This window comes from Rhinoderma darwinii (genome assembly GCF_050947455.1).
Source record: "Rhinoderma darwinii isolate aRhiDar2 chromosome 3 unlocalized genomic scaffold, aRhiDar2.hap1 SUPER_3_unloc_3, whole genome shotgun sequence".
NCBI classification, from domain to species: domain Eukaryota; kingdom Metazoa; phylum Chordata; class Amphibia; order Anura; family Rhinodermatidae; genus Rhinoderma; species Rhinoderma darwinii.
The window spans coordinates 749,650-768,163 of NW_027461746.1; the positions used below are offsets into that span (position 1 = coordinate 749,650).

The following is an 18,514-nucleotide window of genomic DNA, read 5'->3' on the forward strand; positions in this document are numbered from 1 at the left end:
TGACATCTCTCCACCTTGTAGGTCCTGGGGATCGAGGCGGTCAGGAAAGCTCTGGAGAGAGAATTGTACCATGTCATCTCCTTTGACGGTTCTTATGTCAACTATCGCCACTTGGCCCTTCTGTGTGACACCATGACCTGCAGAGGTCACCTGATGGCCATCACCCGTCATGGTGTTAATCGGCAGGACACGGGACCACTCATGAAATGTTCCTTCGAGGAGACGGTTGGTGTAGACTTGTACTGGTCTTGGTCCGCAGGTGAGCGCTTGGGTTTGTTTTTACCTCTCGGCTTCTTGTCCTACAGGTGGATGTCCTTATGGAGGCGGCGGCGCATGGTGAGACGGACCCTATGAAGGGGGTGTCTGAGAACATCATGCTCGGCCAGTTGGCTCCTGCTGGGACTGGCTGCTTTGATCTTTTATTGGATGCCGAGAAATGTAAATTTGGAATGGAAATTCCTACAAATATCCCTGGACTCGGAACCGTGGGACGTAAGTGCTGATCGCTGCTTTCTCGCTGCTTTCTCGCTGCTTTCTCGCTGCTTTCTCGCTGCTTTCTCGCGGCTTTCTCGCTGCTTTCTCGCGGCTTTCTCGCTGCTTTCTCGCGGCTTTCTCGCGGCTTTCTCGCGGCTTTCTCGCGGCTTCCCATTCTCTTACACAGATTTGCCTCCTAATGTTCATCTTTTTTTCAGCAACTGGAATGTTTTTTGGTACTGCCCCAAGCCCAATGGGGGGAATGTCTCCTGCTATGACTCCGTGGAACCAAGGTGCCACCCCAGCCTATGGAGCGTGGTCCCCAAGTCTAGGTATGTCCTACATTTCATAGGGGAATAGATGTAACTGAAGCCACAACGTCCTGAGCAGTCGGGTTGATGTGAAGTCCATGTGACGCGGGCGGTGCTGACCGTATATTCTGAGGGGTCTTTGTATGAGTCACGTGACAGGAAGAAGTCATGGACACCTTTTATTTTACAGGAAGTGGCATGACCCCGGGAGCTGCCGGCTTCTCCCCCAGCGCTGCCTCCGATGCCAGTGGCTTCAGTCCGGGCTATTCTCCTGCCTGGTCTCCCACTCCAGGTTCTCCGGGTTCCCCTGGTCCCTCAAGTCCGTACATTCCTTCTCCAGGTAAGCGTCAGCTCCTCTGGTTCTTTATCATGGGGGGCGAATATCTGCTGGGGTCGGAGACTGATCGCTGCACAAGACACGAGGTTCTTATATGGGGAGTAGAGTATTTAGTCTGTTAGATTTGATGCGGCCGCCTCTATTGTGACTTGTAGAAGTGATGAGTCCTAATGGTTTTATCTTTACACCCACAGGTGGTGCAATGTCTCCAAGTTATTCCCCCACCTCTCCAGCCTATGAACCGAGGAGTCCTGGGGGCTATACCCCACAAAGTCCCAGTTACTCCCCAACTTCACCTTCTTACAGTCCGACCTCCCCTTCATATTCTCCCACCAGCCCTAATTATAGTCCCACTTCCCCCAGCTACTCTCCCACCTCCCCCAGCTACTCTCCAACAAGTCCAAGCTACTCCCCAACCTCTCCAAGTTACAGCCCAACCAGTCCCAGTTACAGTCCCACTTCCCCCAGCTATTCTCCCACCTCCCCAAGTTACTCTCCCACGTCTCCTAGCTACTCTCCTACAAGTCCCAGCTACAGTCCCACCTCTCCTAGTTACTCACCCACTTCTCCCAGTTATTCTCCCACAAGTCCCAGCTACTCACCCACTTCTCCCAGCTATTCACCTACGTCGCCATCCTACAGCCCAACATCACCCTCCTATTCCCCTACATCCCCATCTTACAGCCCAACCTCGCCTTCCTATTCTCCCACTTCTCCAAACTACTCCCCGACCTCTCCTAACTATACACCAACGTCCCCCAGTTATAGTCCCACATCTCCAAGTTATAGCCCTACCTCTCCAAATTACAGCCCTACGAGCCCCAGTTATTCACCAACTTCGCCCAGTTACTCCCCTTCAAGTCCACGTTACACACCACAATCTCCAAGCTATACTCCCAGCTCTCCCAGCTACAGCCCCAGTTCACCTAGCTACTCCCCAACAAGCCCCAAATATACTCCAACAAGCCCCTCATACAGTCCAAGCTCTCCAGAGTACACCCCAACGTCACCCAAGTATTCCCCAACTTCTCCAAAGTACTCCCCAACTTCTCCCAAATACACCCCTACTTCCCCTACATATTCTCCAACAACCCCCAAATACTCCCCTACATCTCCTACATATTCCCCTACATCCCCAGTATATACTCCTACTTCCCCCAAATACTCTCCCACGTCTCCTACATATTCACCAACCTCTCCCAAGTATTCCCCGACTTCACCAACCTACTCACCAACCAGTCCAAAAGGCTCCACTTACTCTCCCACGTCACCAGGATATAGCCCCACGTCCCCGACCTACAGTCTTACGAGCCCGGCGATCAGTCCTGATGACAGCGATGAAGAGATCTGAGGCGGGAGCGCAGAGCAGGTGGACCTGCTGTATTAGGTGGTTAGATTGTATAGACGATGATTTAGTTACCCGGTGTAATGAGGACATTGCCGCTATAATCACTTGCTTGGATGATGGTCGAGGCTTCAGGAGGCCACGTTGTGTAATAAAGACTGGAAGTTCATACGAGAAATTCATCGCAACTTCCACTGGCAAAGAACGTCTGTCATCGCCGGCACATTATTTATAGATGAGGAAAAGGTTCTGATTTGTAACTTGTTTTATCTCGGATTCTGCGCAGATTTTTCCGCCGTCTCCGTCATTTTGCAGAGTTTCTGTCTGACGTAAAGTGAAGTTCTGTACTTCTAAATAAAGTATTTGTTATATTTCTCGTCTCATTATTTATCGCAGGTTATCATTTAGGGTCATTGGGGGGAATATCACACTCGGGCCTGAAGTTTTTCTTTTGTGGTAACCCAATGTTTCCAAGAATAGCCGTAAGGTGGCAATGATCATATAAAAACTATGAAAAGCAAATAATGGGGGGTGGAGGGGGGGGCAATAAAACCTAACCGTACATCCAATACGAACACTCGTAAATGAAAGATTGAAAAAAAACTCCATCTTACTATACAGTGCGGCTGTGGTGGGTCTTGTTAAATGGTGCATTATGTGTGGTATATTGTGATGGTGCATTATGTGTGGATTATTGTGTGTCCTCAGCAGAGAGGAATGACTCTGTAATCCGGTACCACAGGTCGTGTCTCCAGCCTATGGACAATCAGATGAGTCAGAGGTGAAGTCCACAAGACCCAATGTCCTCATTGTCCAGTCTCCACAGGGGGTCATCAGGAGGCACCACAGTTATATTCAGCTCAGGTGCAGACCAGCAAACCAAGCAGATCCAATTATCTTCCCCATTGTGTTCTCATCCCGGCTGTAACAATACACATAATAGTACAAAGGACCACAACTCACATACAGACAGTGAAACTGAAAATACGTTCCTCCCCCTGAGAGGTATATAAGGGCTTGTCCTGGGGAGGAGGGAGATCTTCTGGATTTAGACCTTCAGGAGAGCTGAAGCGGAGGCCGGCGCTCTGAGGATGTTTCTGTGATGATTTTGCGGACTGTGTGTTGTTCCTTCAGTGAAGGCGACTTGTCCTGTCAGCATCGGATGCAATAAACCCTGTTGGAGTTGCCCTGTCGTCACTGGCTCTGTTGATGGTGTAATAACCTAACGAACCCCATGACAACTGGTGTCAGAAGTGGGATCAACAGAGTGCAGCTCCATGGAGAACCACCCAGCGAATGAGTTCCGGAACTGGACCGTACTTAGTCTCCAAGAACGAGCCCGAGAACTTGGCCTGAACTACAAGGGACTGTCTAAAGAGCCATTAATTGATCTACTGGTGAGCGCTAGCCAGGTGACCTCCTCCCAGGTGGCTAATGGACATGCTCCGGAGACAGGGGCTCTTACCACTAAAAGCCAATGGTTGGTGCGGTACAAGGAAGAAATGGCAGCTCCGAGATCAATCGTTACTCCGGAGTATCGGTTGGAAGCTGCTCACATGGCAAAACAGAGACAGGCTGCAATGGAGGCCGAAAGAGGGCAGAATATTACCTGGGGTGAGAACCGGAGAATCCGGGTAAAACTTTACGGGTCACCCGGAAGGAATTCAAGCCGTTTAATGAGGAAACTGGGGATGTGGAAGGGTTTTTCCAGGACTTTGAGCAGCAGTGCACCCTGCTGGATGTACCCACCTCTGATTGGATTCGTGTTTTAGTGGGGCTCCTTGAAGGGGGAGCCACAGAAGCATACCGGACCCTAGACGCACAGTGGAACCGAGACTATGACGTGAAACAAACTATTTTGGACTACTATGCTGTCACCCCAGACTCACATAGGGCCCAATTCCGAGGGTTAGGGATGACCCTATGTGACTGGGACAACCGAACCTAGTTTCGGTCTGAACATCGTGAAAAGTTCGGTTCGCAGCGAATCCGAACTTCACCAGGTTCGGCCGAACCCGTTTTGACCGAACCCGGCTACATTTTGGCGCCTGCCGCATGTTAGATGTAAAATGGAGGATTTCACAATATCACCTGACATCAGGCTACCCCATAATGCCTTGCAAACGGCTCTCCCAGCCAATCGGGAGGCAGCATAGGGGCGGGCTCAAGCCTGCAATAAAAGTCTATGCACGGAGCTCAGCGGCTATTTTACAGACAGGAGCTGTAGGGATAGCATCTCTGTGCAGTAAGGGAAAGCTTTAGGAATCTAAAAGCCAGGAATCCAGCAATCGAAGGGGCTCATCCACTACAGCGGGAGTCTACTCTACTCTCAACAATCAACATCCAAATTGCAATACAAATTCTCCATTTGCCAAGCCAGTGTGTGAATACGCTTTTAGAAGGGGCTCATCCCCGGGGTTTTGATTCAACTTGCTGCATTCCAGCAGTGAAATGTCTGGTAAAAAAAAGGTTGAGGAAGGACGGGGTAGAGGAAAAAACACCCATGCCGTCTCCTCTTCCAGTCCAAATGTTGGATCTGTTGGTGCCAGACCCAGTACCAGCATTTGTGGCACAAGACATGTGCCCAGTTCCACTAGTAGCAGCAGCCATGTGCCTGCTGGTGGTAGTAGTAGCAGTATCGGCAAGCCAGACTTGTCCATCTCCTCCGGTGGGCGGGTTACTTTAGACAATACGGCCATTCTGGACTGGTTGGCTGGCTCGCGGTCATCTCAGCAGGAAGACTCTGACGATCTGGCTTCAAACCAGGTTTTGTTGGATTCCAGATCCTCTACAGTTCCTTGGCTCAGTGACAGTAGTAATATGGGTATTTCTAGCGTTTCCATTCCATCATCTATGTCTTCGCTCCCCCTTCCTAGCGGGAAGCCATCTTTCCTGAGAGTCCTAAGAGACATCTCCTCGGGTGCGAAGGAAGATACTGAACAACATAGTGATGATGATGCTGATTTGTTTTCCGCGAGTCAGCCAACGGAGTGTATTGTGGTGGAGGTGGAAGCGGTGTCAGAGACGCATAGCTATGGTAGTGGGGGTGTTGGTGGTAGCCGTGGTGGCAGATGCAGTAATGAGGGGGGACATGGAGCCCGCCATGATGTCGCATCACATTCACAACACAGTGACAGAAGTGGCGGGGATGATGAGGAGGGCGATGATGATGCTGATTTGTTTTCCGCGAGTCAGCCAACGGAGTGTGTTGTGGTGGAGGTGGAAGCAGTGTCCGAGACGCATAGCTATGGTAGTGGGGGTGTTGGTGGTAGCCGTGGTGGCAGACGCAGTAATGAGGGGGGGCATGGAGCCCGCCATGATGTCACATCACATTCACAACACAGTGACAGAAGTGGCGGGGATGATGAGGAGGGCGATGATGATGATGTTGTTTTAGACAGGACGTGGGAACCAGGTGACGAGGTGATGACGGCGTCAGAGAAGGAGGGTAGTAGTGGCGGCACTGGACGTGATAAACAGCCAAGCCGAAGTAGGGGCAGAAGTCAATCTGCAAAACGTTGCAGCGGTAGGGTCAGCTGAGGAGCCGGTGATGGCGACACTGATGCTACTGGTGTAGGCTCCTGAAAAAAGCCTGCCAGACAAGGGGCAAGCTCGGGTGGTGGTGGACGTGGTACTATCTCTTTACGGTACTCTGCCGTGTGGCAATTTTTCTGTACCTTCCCGGAGGACGAAAACATGGCACAGTGCCGTATCTGCAAGCAGAAAGTAAGGCGTGGGCAGGGCAGCAATGTAGGAACTACCGCTCTACGTAAACACATGGAGCGGCATCACAAGGCCATGTGGGACAATCGACGTGCCCCACCATCATGTACATCTAATGAAGACCCCTCTGCCGCTGCTGCTGCTGCTCCGAGTCCCTGTCATCTAAGTAGTAGCCAGGCCTTATCCACCATGTCGTCGTCATCATCATCATCACTGTCATCTAGTGCTCCTCCTACGTCCCGTCAGTTATCCATTACGGAATCGTTGTCCAATAAGCAACAATTTATACCCAGTCATCCACTTGTCGTGCGGCTTAATTCACACCTGGCTAAGTTGTTGGTGGTGCAGTCGCTGTCGTACCACCTGGTCGACTCCGCCGGCTTCAAGCAATTGATGGCGTGCGCTCAGCCTAGGTGGCGAATACCTAGCCAACATTACTTCTCCAAAACAGCTGTCCCTGCCTTGCACAAGCACGTGGAGGAAAAGGTGTGCCAGTCCTTGCAATTATCCGTGTGCAGCAGGGTACATGCCACCGTCGACACGTGGAGCAGCAACTATGGGCAGGGACAGTACATGTCTTTCATGGCCCACTGGGTCAATATTTTGCTGTCCGATGCACCACCGCAGCAATGCCAGGCATTACCACCTCCACAATATCAAAGGGGAGAGAAAAGACATGGACCGCACATCCACTGTATACTATGATCAATGCGGCTAGGCAAAATATTTAAATATGAACGAGAGGTTCTTTGTAACATTTTGATCAAATTGTATGCAAGCCCACTTGCCACTTCACGGCGACCTCTAAAAGTGGGTCCCTACTCTAGCGGTTGCAGCACCGCATGGCGGCTACCGCCACCACAGCACCGCTCCTTCAGAGGGAGCAGCCCAGGGGCCCAAAAGCACCCATGCCTTCAGACCGTGCCAAGCCTCCTTGGCTCTGGGTCACGTCCCCCCACAAGTGCAGCACTACAGCAACAGACACCACCACAACATGTGAACAGATGGAATGAGCTCACCTTGCCATGCGCCCCCAGTGGCCGACTGAGAGTACAAGCAGGAGCAGGAACACTTATGAGGTCATTCCTAAATTAAAATCAGCTGGGCCAAATGTGTGGAGTGCTGGTACCACCTCCACGCTTGTATCTTTCTGGTTCAACTCCGGACGCCAGGCGCCTACCATCCTCCTCCTCCTCCTCCTACTCCTCCTCCTTGCCTGTCTTCCCGTCCCCGACAGGACACAGCGTATCTTCCACTCCTCCTCCCTCCTCTTTTCATAGGTGCAAGGTGAAGCGCCACAACGCTGTCTTACACCTGCTGAGCCTGGGTGAGAAAAGTCACACAGGGCAGGAGCTGCTGCTGTGCATCAAGGAGGAAATCGCACGCTGGCTGTCTCCTCTGAAACTCACACTGGGCAATGTTGTCTCTGATAACGGCAAGAACGTTGTGGCTGCACTGCGTCTAGGTCACCTGACACACGCTCCTTGCATGGCACATGTCATCAATCTGGTCATAACACGCTTCTTAAAGTCATATCTTGGTTTGAAGGGTGTGCTGGCCATGTCCAGGAGGGTTTGCGTTCGCTTTAGACGTTCGTATGCATTTAAGCACGCCCTCCTGGACTTGCAGCGTCAAAACAATCTCCCAGAACACAGCCTGATTTGCAACGTTCCAACACGCTGGAATTCCACCCTGCACATGTTGGACCGTCTGTACGAACAGCGGAAAGCCGTGAATGATTTCCTGATGCAGCAGACGGGCAGCGTTTGGAGCCAGTGTCATTTCGAGCTCAGGCACTGGCAGCTGGTTAGAGACGCATGTCGCGTTTTGAGGCCCTTTGAAGAGGCCACACGATTTGTGAGCCATGACGCTAGCGGAATGAACGATGTTATGCCGCTGATATTCATTATGGAGCAAACGCTCACAGCCAGTGGCGAAACTACGGTCGCGGCATGAGGGGCCCGCGGCATGAGGGGGCTACGGGGACTACGGGGCCCGCGGCATGAGGGGGCTTGTGTCGCCCGCCGGCACGGGCCCCCACCATGGCCGGAGGCTCCGCTAGCAGCCGCTATGGCTGCTACAGCGGGACGCCTCTGAACAGTATGGCAGAGCAGGGAGGTATCTCCCCGCTCTGCCAGTAAATAAAAGACATGTATCCCCCTCTCCACAGGATATCCACAGGATAGGGGATACATGTGTGATCGCTGGCAGCGATAGGGAGAACGGGGGACTGAAAGTCCCCTGGAGTTCTCCATCACAAACCTCGGACTTCCGGGGTCTGTATCGGCAGCTCCGGAGAAATGAATGGAGCGCTGGTCCCGCTTGTGCGCATGCGTGACCAGCGCTCCTTTCATTTTTAGTGAGCTGCGCAGACGCCTGAAGTCAGAGGTTAGTCCCTACAGGGGGGGGGGGGCTGTATGGCGTTCCCTACAGGGTGGGGGGCTGTATGGCATTCCCTACAGGGGGGCTGTATGGCGTTCCCTACAGGGGGGCTGTATGGCGTTCCCTACAGAACCCCCCTGTAGGGAACGCCATACAGACTCTTTGTAGGTAACGCCATACAGCCCCCCTGTAGATAACGTCAGACAGCCCCCTCTGTAGGGAACGCCATACAGTCCCCCTGTAGATAACGCCAGACAGCCCCCTCTGTAGGGAACGCCATACAGTCCCCCTCTAGATAACGCCATACAGCCCCCTCTGTAGATAGCGCCATACAGTCCCCCCTGTAGATAGCGCCATACAGCCCCCTTGAAGATAACGCCATACAGTCCCCTGTAGATAACGCCATAGAGCCCCCCTGTAGATAACGCCATACAGCCCCCTGTAGATAACGCCATACAGCCCCCCTGTAGATAGCGCCATACAGCCCCCCCTGTAGATAGCACCATACAGCCCCCTGTAGATAACGCCATACAGCCCCCCTGTAGATAACGCCATACAGCCCCCCTGTAGATAACGCCATACAGCCCCCCTGTAGATAACGCCATACAGTCCCCCTGTAGATAGCGCCATACAGCCCCCCCTGTAGATAACGCCATACAGCCCCCCTGTAGATAGCGCCATACAGTCCCCCTGTAGATAGCGCCATACAGCCCCCCCTGTAGATAACGCCATACAGCCCCCCTGTAGATAACGCCATACAGTCCCCCCTGTAGATAACGCCATACAGCCCCCTGTAGATAACGGCATACAGCCCCCCCTGTAGATAACGCCATACAGTCCCCCTGTAGATAGCGCCATACAGCCCCCCCTGTAGATAACGCCATACAGCCCCCCTGTAGATAACGCCATACAGTCCCCCCTGTAGATAACGCCATACAGCCCCCTGTAGATAACGCCATACAGCCCCCCCTGTAGATAGTGCCATACAGCCCCCCCTGTAGATAGTGCCATACTGTCCCCCCCTGTAGGGAACGCCATACAGTCCCCCCGTAGATAACGCCAGACAGCCCCCTCTGTAGGGAACGCCATACAGTCCCCCTCTAGATAACGCCATACAGCCCCCTCTGTAGATAGCGCCATACAGTCCCCCCTGTAGATAGCGCCATACAGCCCCCTTGTAGATAACGCCATACAGCCCCCTGTAGATAACGCCATACAGCCCCCCTGTAGATAGCGCCATACAGCCCCCCCTGTAGATAGCACCATACAGCCCCCTGTAGATAACGCCATATAGCCCCCCTGTAGATAACGCCATACAGCCCCCCTGTAGATAACGCCATACAGCCCCCCTGTAGATAACGCCATACAGTCCCCCTGTAGATAGCGCCATACAGCCCCCCCTGTAGATAACGCCATACAGCCCCCCTGTAGATAACGCCATACAGCCCCCCTGTAGATAACGCCATACAGTCCCCCTGTAGATAGCGCCATACAGCCCCCCTGTAGATAACGCCATACAGTCCCCCTGTAGATAGCGCCATACAGTCCCCTGTAGATAACGCCATACAGCCCCCCTGTAGATAGCGCCATAAAGCCCCCCCTGTAGATAGCACCATACAGCCCCCTGTAGATAACGCCATACAGCCCCCCTGTAGATAACGCCATACAGCCCCCTGTAGATAACGCCATACAGCCCCCCTGTAGATAGCGCCATACAGCCCCCCCTGTAGATAGCACCATACAGCCCCCTGTAGATAGCGCCATACAGCCCCCTGTAGATAACGCCATACAGCCCCCCTGTAGATAACGCCATACAGCCCCCCTGTAGATAACGCCATACAGCCCCCCTGTAGATAACGCCATACAGTCCCCCTGTAGATAGCGCCATACAGTCCCCCTGTAGATAACGCCATACAGCCCCCCTGTAGATAACACCATACAGCCCCCCCTGTAGATAACGCCATACAGCCCCCCCTGTAGATAGCGCCATACAGCCCCCTGTAGATAACGCCATACAGTCCCCCTGTAGATAACGCCATACAGTCCCCCTGTAGATAACGCCATACAGCCCCCCTGTAGATAGCGCCATACAGCCCCCTGTAGATAACGCCATACAGTCCCCCTGTAGATAACGCCATACAGTCCCCCTGTAGATAGCGCCATACAGCCCCCCCTGTAGATAACGCCATACAGCCCCCCTGTAGATAACGCCATACAGTCCCCCCTGTAGATAACGCCATACAGCCCCCTGTAGATAACGCCATACAGTCCCCCCTGTAGATAACGCCATACAGCCCCCCCTGTAGATAGTGCCATACAGCCCCCCTGTAGGGAACGCCATACAGTCCCCCCGTAGATAACGCCAGACAGCCCCCTCTGTAGGGAACGCCATACAGTCCCCCTCTAGATAACGCCATACAGCCCCCTCTGTAGATAGCGCCATACAGTCCCCCCTGTAGATAGCGCCATACAGCCCCCTGTAGATAACGCCATACAGCCCCCCTGTAGATAGCGCCATACAGCCCCCCCTGTAGATAGCACCATACAGCCCCCTGTAGATAACGCCATATAGCCCCCCTGTAGATAACGCCATACAGCCCCCCTGTAGATAACGCCATACAGCCCCCCTGTAGATAACGCCATACAGTCCCCCTGTAGATAGCGCCATACAGCCCCCCCTGTAGATAACGCCATACAGCCCCCCCTGTAGATAACGCCATACAGCCCCCCTGTAGATAGCGCCATGCAGCCCCCCTGTAGATAACGCCATACAGCCCCCTGTAGATAACGCCATACAGTCCCCCCTGTAGATAACACCATACAGCCCCCTGTAGATAACGCCATACAGCCCCCCCTGTAGATAATGCCATACAGCCCCCTGTAGATAACGCCATACAGTCCCCCCTGTAGATAGCGCCATACAGCCCCCTGTAGATAACGCCATACAGTCCCCCCTGTAGATAACGCCATACAGCCCCCTCTGTAGATAACGCCATACAGCCCCCTGTAGATAACACCATACAGACCCCCTGTAGATAACGCCATACAGTCCCCCTGTAGATAGCGCCATACAGCCCCCCCTGTAGATAACGCCATACAGTCCCCCTGTAGATAACGCCATACAGTCCCCCCTGTAGATAACGCCATACAGTCCCCCTGTAGATAACGCCATACAGTCCCCCCTGTAGATAGCGCCATACAGCCCCCCCTGTAGATAACGCCATACAGCCCCCCTGTAGATAACGCCATACAGTCCCCCCTGTAGATAACGCTATACAGCCCCCCCTGTAGATAGCACCATACAGCCCCCTCTGTAGATAGCGCCATACAGCCCCCTTGTAGATAACGCCATACAGCCCCCCTGTAGATAGCACCATACAGCCCCCCTGTAGATAGCGCCATACAGCCCCTCTGTATATAGCGCCATACAGCCCCCCCTGTAGATAGTGCCATACAGCCCCCCCCTGTAGGGAACGCCATACTGTCCCCCCCTGTAGGGAACGCCATACAGTCCCCCCCTGTAGGGAACGCCATAACGTCCCCCCCCTGTAGGGAACGCCATACACTCCCCCGTAGATAACGCCATACAGCCCCCTCTGTAGATAGTGCCATACAGCCCCCTCTGTAGATATCTACAAAGGGGACTGTATGGCGTTATCTACAGGGGGACTGTATGGCGTTATCAAAAGGGGGGGTTTGTAAAAAAGGCACTATCTACAAGGGGGGGGGTTGTGTGACACCCAGGGGAGGGGGGCCCCAGTCAAAAATTTGCTATGGGGCCCAGTCTTTCCTAGTTACGCCCCTGCTCACAGCGATGATTCAGCAAAGGATGGAGGAAGGATCACATCTGGCTATGGATGTTGAGGAGGAGGAGGAGGAAACAGGACCTAAAGAGGAGCTGGATTTGGAGATGGAATCACAGGAAGGGATAGGGGACGAGGCAGCCGCACAACATGACAGTGAGGGTATGTGCACACACACTAATTACGTCCGTAATTGACGGACGTATTTCGGCCGCAAGTCCCGGACCGAACACAGTGCAGGGAGCCGGGCTCCTAGCATCATAGTTATGTACGATGCTAGGAGTCCCTGCCTCGCTGCAAGACAACTGTCTCGTACTGAAAACATGATTACAGTACGGGACAGTTGTCCTGCAGCGAGGCAGGGACTCCTAGCATCGTACATAAGTATGATGCTAGGAGCCCGGCTCCCTGCACTGTGTTCGGTCCGGGACTTGCGGCCGAAATACGTCCGTCAATTACGGACGTAATTAGTGTGTGTGCACATACCCTGATGGTGATGACGAGTCTGACGACGACCTTGATGATGGACAACCATGACAGTATGGGGCGGAGATGGAACCAACCGGGCCCTCTGAAACGCTGGCCAGGATGGCGAGCTGTATGCTTCGTTACTTGCGCGCTGACTGTGGTATTGTTAGCATGAAGCAAAGAGATGACTACTGGATAGCCACACTTTTAGACCCTCGGTATAAAGCCAGAATGGGGGAGTTTTTTGCGCCTTCCGAGAGGGAGGCAAAATTGGCTTATTATCGAGAGAAGCTATGCAGCCAGCTTGTCACGGCTTTCAAACAGCAAACACCTGCTGCAAGCATGTCTGACCGGGGGGCCACTCTCCGCTCCCCACTGTCTCATCGTTCCACCGCCTCTGGCAGAGCTACCTCTGCAATAGGCGGCGGCGGCGGCGGCGGCGGCGGCGGCGGCGGCAGCAGCGGCAGCGGCAGCAGCGGCAGCAGCAGCAGCAGCAGCAGCCGCCAATTCAGTTTGGAAAATGTGATGACAACATTTTTACATCCAATACCCCGACCTGACACACATCGTAGTCACCAAAGGGATGTTCACCATCACCAGGTGCAGCACCTAAACAACCAGGTTCACTCGTACCTGGACTGTGCCCTTTCTCCATCAGAAATCCTGATCCCAGACCCCATGGACTTCTGGGTCAGCAGATTGGATCATTATCAAGAACTGGCCCAGTTTGCCATGGGTGTACTGTCTTGTCCACCCTCCAGTGTAGCGTCAGAGAGGGTATTCAGTGCGGCAGGGGGCTTCGTCACCCCTAAGCGAACAAGATTGTCCACCAACAGCTTGGAAAATCTCACGTTTCTGAAAATGAATCAAGCGTGGATCGGTGAGGATTTTAAAACCCCTGTGCCTGATGCCACTGATTAGATCTGACATTGCTGCTGCTGCTGCCGCTGCCGCCTGCTACTGCCGCCTGCTACTGCCTCCACTCTTTTTTTAATGTGCCGCTGTTGGTGCTGCTACTACTTCTACCACCAATCCACCCCAGCGCCGTCTGCTACAAGCAGGCCTGCCCCACCACAGGGCTTTGTCCTGTGACTGTCCAGTCTCTTTTAATGTGCTGCTGCTACTACTACTACCACCCTTGCTGTCCGTTGGCTACCTGTACTACCACCAATACACCTCCACTGCCGTCTGCTACAAGCAGGCCTGGAGGGCTTGTGAAAAGCCATTGCTTGTTGCTTTTACATCCATGTATGGATGAACCCCGGCAGGCATCTGTCAATAAAAAGGGTACATTTTTTGAGGGCTTGTCAAAAGCCATTACTTCTTCTTTTACCACCTTATATGTATGAACCCTGGCAGGCATCTGCCGCCTAAAATGGTTAATTATTGTACCTTTTTTAACAATGCATTAAGCATACAACATGCACAAGTGCAGTGGTTTCTGTTCGTTATCACCGTGTCCCATCCGTTTTCCTAGAGCCATACATGTTGGCGTAACTTTGACACTAACTTTGCCTTAAAGACAGCTCAAAAGTACTTGGATACACTCATGGGTGACCTAAGAGTGTTATACAGGGCTTCTAGGGCTTTTAAACAGTGTTATACACGATTTTTAGGGGCTTTCTTGTATTACAGGTTCGGTCAGAACTAGTTCGGTCCAAATCGAACTTTTTCATGAAATTCGGCGAACCAGCCGAACCAAACTTTTCATAAGTTCGCTCATCTCTAAGTGTAAAACAAGAATTTACTTAAAAATCGCATCAAAAATTGCATCAAAAACCGCATCAAAAACGCATTCAGTGTAAAACAAGAATTTGCTTAAAAATAGCATCAAAAATCGCATTAAAAAAACGCATGAAAAATGCATGTGGTGCAAAACAAGAATTTGCTTAAAAATTGCAGCAAAAACGGCATCAAAAACGCATGTGGTGCAAAACAACTATAAAACAAAAGATTTGTTTAAAAATCGCATTATAAACGCATCAAAAACGCATGTGGTGCAAAACAAGACTTTTCCTTAAACTTGGATCAAAAACGCATGAAAAACGCATCAAAAATCGCATCAAAAACGCATGTAGTGTTAAACAAGAATTTGCTTAAAAATCGCATAAAAATGTACAGCAAAAACTTCATCAAAAACGCATCAAAAACGCATGCGGAGTAAAAAAAAGAATTTACTTAAAAATCGCATCAAAAATCGCATAAAAAATGCATGAAAAACGCATGTGGTTCAGACCCACTCCAAAACAAAGAATTTGTTTAAAATCACATCAAAAACTGCAGCAAAACCCTAAGCCTAACCCCTAACCCCAACCCCAACCCCTAACCCTAAAAACAAAGAATTTGTTTAAAAATCACATAAAAAACCGCAGCAAAACCCTAACCCTAACCCCTAATCCTAACCCTAACCCAAACCGCAGCAAAATCCTAACCCCTAACCCTAACCCCAACCCCTAACCCTAACCCTAAAAACAAAGATTTTGTTTAAAAATTGCATCAAAAACCGCATCAAAAACGCATGCGGTGTAAAACAAGAATTTGCTTAAAAATAGCATAAAAATCGCATAAAAAACGCATGAAAACCGCATGAAAAATGCATGTGGTGCAAAACAAGAATTTGCTTAAAAATCGCAGCAAAAACGGCATCAAAAACGCATCAAAAACGCATGTGGTGAAAAACAACTATAAAACAAAAGATTTATTTAAAATGGCATTAAAAACGCATCAAAAACGCATGTGGTGCAAAACAAGACTTTTCTTTAAACTTGGATCAAAAACGCATAAAAAACGCATCAAAAATCACATCAAAAACGCATGCAGTGTAAAACAAAAATTTGCTTAAAAATCGCATAAAAATGAACAGCAAAAACTTCATCAAAAACGCATAAAAAAACCGCATCAAAAACGCATGCGGAGTTAAAAAAGAATTTACTTAAAAATCGCATCAAAAATCGCATAAAAAATGCATTAAAAACCGCATCAGAAACGCATGTGGTGCAGACCCACTCCAAAACAAAGAATTTGTTTAAAATCGCATCAAAAACCGCAGCAAAACCCTAACCCTAACCCCAACCCCTAACCCTAACCCCAACCCCAACCCTAACCCTAACCCCAACCCCTAACCCTAAAAGCAAAGAATTTGTTTAAAAATAGCACAAAAATACCGCAGCAAAACGCTAACCCTAACCCCTAACCCTTACCACAACCCCTAACCCTAAAAGCAAAGAATTTGTTTAAAAATTGCATCAAAAACCGCAGCAAAACCCTAACCCTAACCCCTAACCCTAACCCCAACCCCAACCCTAACCCTAAAAGCAAAGAATTTGTTTAAAATCGCATCATAAACACATCAATACCCTAACCCTAACCCCAACCCATACCCCAACCTGTAACTCTAACCCTAACCCTAAAAGCAAAGAATTTGTTTAAAAATAGCATCAAAAACCGCAGAAAAACCCCTTCCCTAACCCCTAACCCTAACCTCAACCCCAACCCCTAACCCTAACCCTAAAAGCAAAGAATTTGTTTAAAAATAGCTTCAAAAACCGCAGCAAAACCCTAACCCTAACCCCAACCCCAAACCCTAACCCTAACCCCAACCCCAAACCCTAACCCTAAAAGCAAAGAATTTGTTTAAAATCGCAGCAAAAACCGCAGCAAAACCCTAACACTAACTCTAACCCTAACCCCTAACCCTAACCCCAACCCCAACCCCAACCCCAACCCTAACCCTAACCCCAACCCCTAACCCTAACCCTAAAAGCAAAGAATTTGTTTAAAAATAGCACAAAAATACCGCAGCAAAACGCTAACCCTAACCCCTAACCCTTACCACAACCCCTAACCCTAAAAGCAAAGAATTTGTTTAAAATCGCATCAAAAACTGCAGCAAAACCCTAACACTAACTCTAACCCTAACCCCAACCCCAACCCCTAACCCCAACCCCAACCCTAACCCTAACCCCAACTCCAACCCCTAAGCCTAACCCTAAAAGCAAAGAATTTGTTTAAAATCGCATCAGAAACAGCAGCAAAACCCTAACCCTAACCCCAACCCATACCCCAACCCGTAACTCTAACCCTAACCCTAAAAGCAAAGAATTTGTTTAAAAATAGCATCAAAAACCGCAGCAAAACCCTAACCCTAACCCCAACCCCTAACCCTAACCCCAACCCCAACCCCAACCCTAACCCTAACCCTAACCCCAACCCCTAACCCTAAAAGCAAAGAATTTGTTTAAAAATAGCACAAAAATACCGCAGCAAAACGCTAACCCTAACCCCTAACCCTTACCACAACCCCTAACCCTAAAAGCAAAGAATTTGTTTAAAAATTGCATCAAAAACCGCAGCAAAACCCTAACCCTAACCCCTAACCCTAACCCCAACCCCAACCCTAACCCTAAAAGCAAAGAATTTGTTTAAAATCGCATCATAAACACATCAATACCCTAACCCTAACCCCAACCCATACCCCAACCCGTAACTCTAACCCTAACCCTAAAAGCAAAGAATTTGTTTAAAAATAGCATCAAAAACCGCAGAAAAACCCCTTCCCTAACCCCTAACCCTAACCTCAACCCCAACCCCTAACCCTAACCCTAACCCTAAAAGCAAAGAATTTGTTTAAAAATAGCTTCAAAAACCGCAGCAAAACCCTAACCCTAACCCCAACCCCAAACCCTAACCCTAAAAGCAAAGAATTTGCTTAAAATCGCAGCAAAAACGTCATAAAAAACGCATCAAAAACGCATGTGGTGCAAAACAACTATAAAACAACAGATTTGTTTAAACTTGGATCAAAAACGCATCAAAAACGCATCAAAAACGCATGTGGAGTAAAACAAGAATTTACTTAAAAATCGCATCAAAAATCGCATAAAAAAATGCATGAAAAACGCATGTGGTGCAGACCTACTCCAAAACAAAGAATTTGTTTAAAATCGCATCAAAAACTGCAGCAAAACCCTAACACTAACTCTAACCCTAACCCCAACCCCAACCCCTAACCCCAACCCCAACCCTAACCCTAACCCCAACTCCAACCCCTAAGCCTAACCCTAAAAGCAAAGAATTTGTTTAAAATCGCATCAGAAACAGCAGCAAAACCCTAACCCTAACCCCAACCCATACCCCAACCCGTAACTCTAACCCTAACCCTAAAAGCAAAGAATTTGTTTAAAAATAGCATCAAAAACCGCAGAAAAACCCTAACCCCTAACCCTAACCCCAACCCCAACCCCTAACCCTAAAAACAAAGAATTTGTTTAAAAATCGCATCAAAAACCGCAGCAAAACCCTAACCCTAACCCCTAAGCCTAACCATAAAAACAAAGAATTTGTTTAAAAATCGCATAAAAAACAGCAGCAAAACCCTAACCCTAACTCCTAATCCTAACCCTAACAACAACCCCAAGCCGAACCCCTAACCCTAACCCCAACCCTAACCCCAACCCCAAACCCCAACCCCAAACCCTAACCCTAAAAGCAAAGAATTTGTTTAAAATCGCAGCAAAAAGGCATCAAAAAGGCATCAAAAACGCATGTGGTGCAAAACAAGACTTTTCTTTAAACTTGGATCAAAAACGCATAAAAAACGCATCAAAAATCACATCAAAAACGCATGCAGTGTAAAACAAAAATTTGCTTAAAAATCGCATAAAAATGAACA

At 50.0% G+C, this 18,514-nt stretch overlaps 1 protein-coding gene across 1 annotated transcript in view; it reads left to right on the forward strand.

The window, feature by feature from the left end:
- Positions 1 to 2,838, forward strand: part of POLR2A (RNA polymerase II subunit A) — a 54,477-nt gene extending 51,639 nt beyond the window's left edge. Inside the window, exons 25-29 of the mRNA XM_075847380.1 lie at positions 22 to 225; positions 306 to 492; positions 693 to 806; positions 976 to 1,125; positions 1,317 to 2,838. Of these exons, the coding sequence (XP_075703495.1) occupies positions 22 to 225; positions 306 to 492; positions 693 to 806; positions 976 to 1,125; positions 1,317 to 2,473 (1,812 nt within the window). The 3' untranslated portion in view covers positions 2,474 to 2,838. The remainder of the gene's footprint in view (positions 1 to 21; positions 226 to 305; positions 493 to 692; positions 807 to 975; positions 1,126 to 1,316) is intronic.
- The last annotated feature ends 15,676 nt before the right edge of the window (positions 2,839 to 18,514 follow it).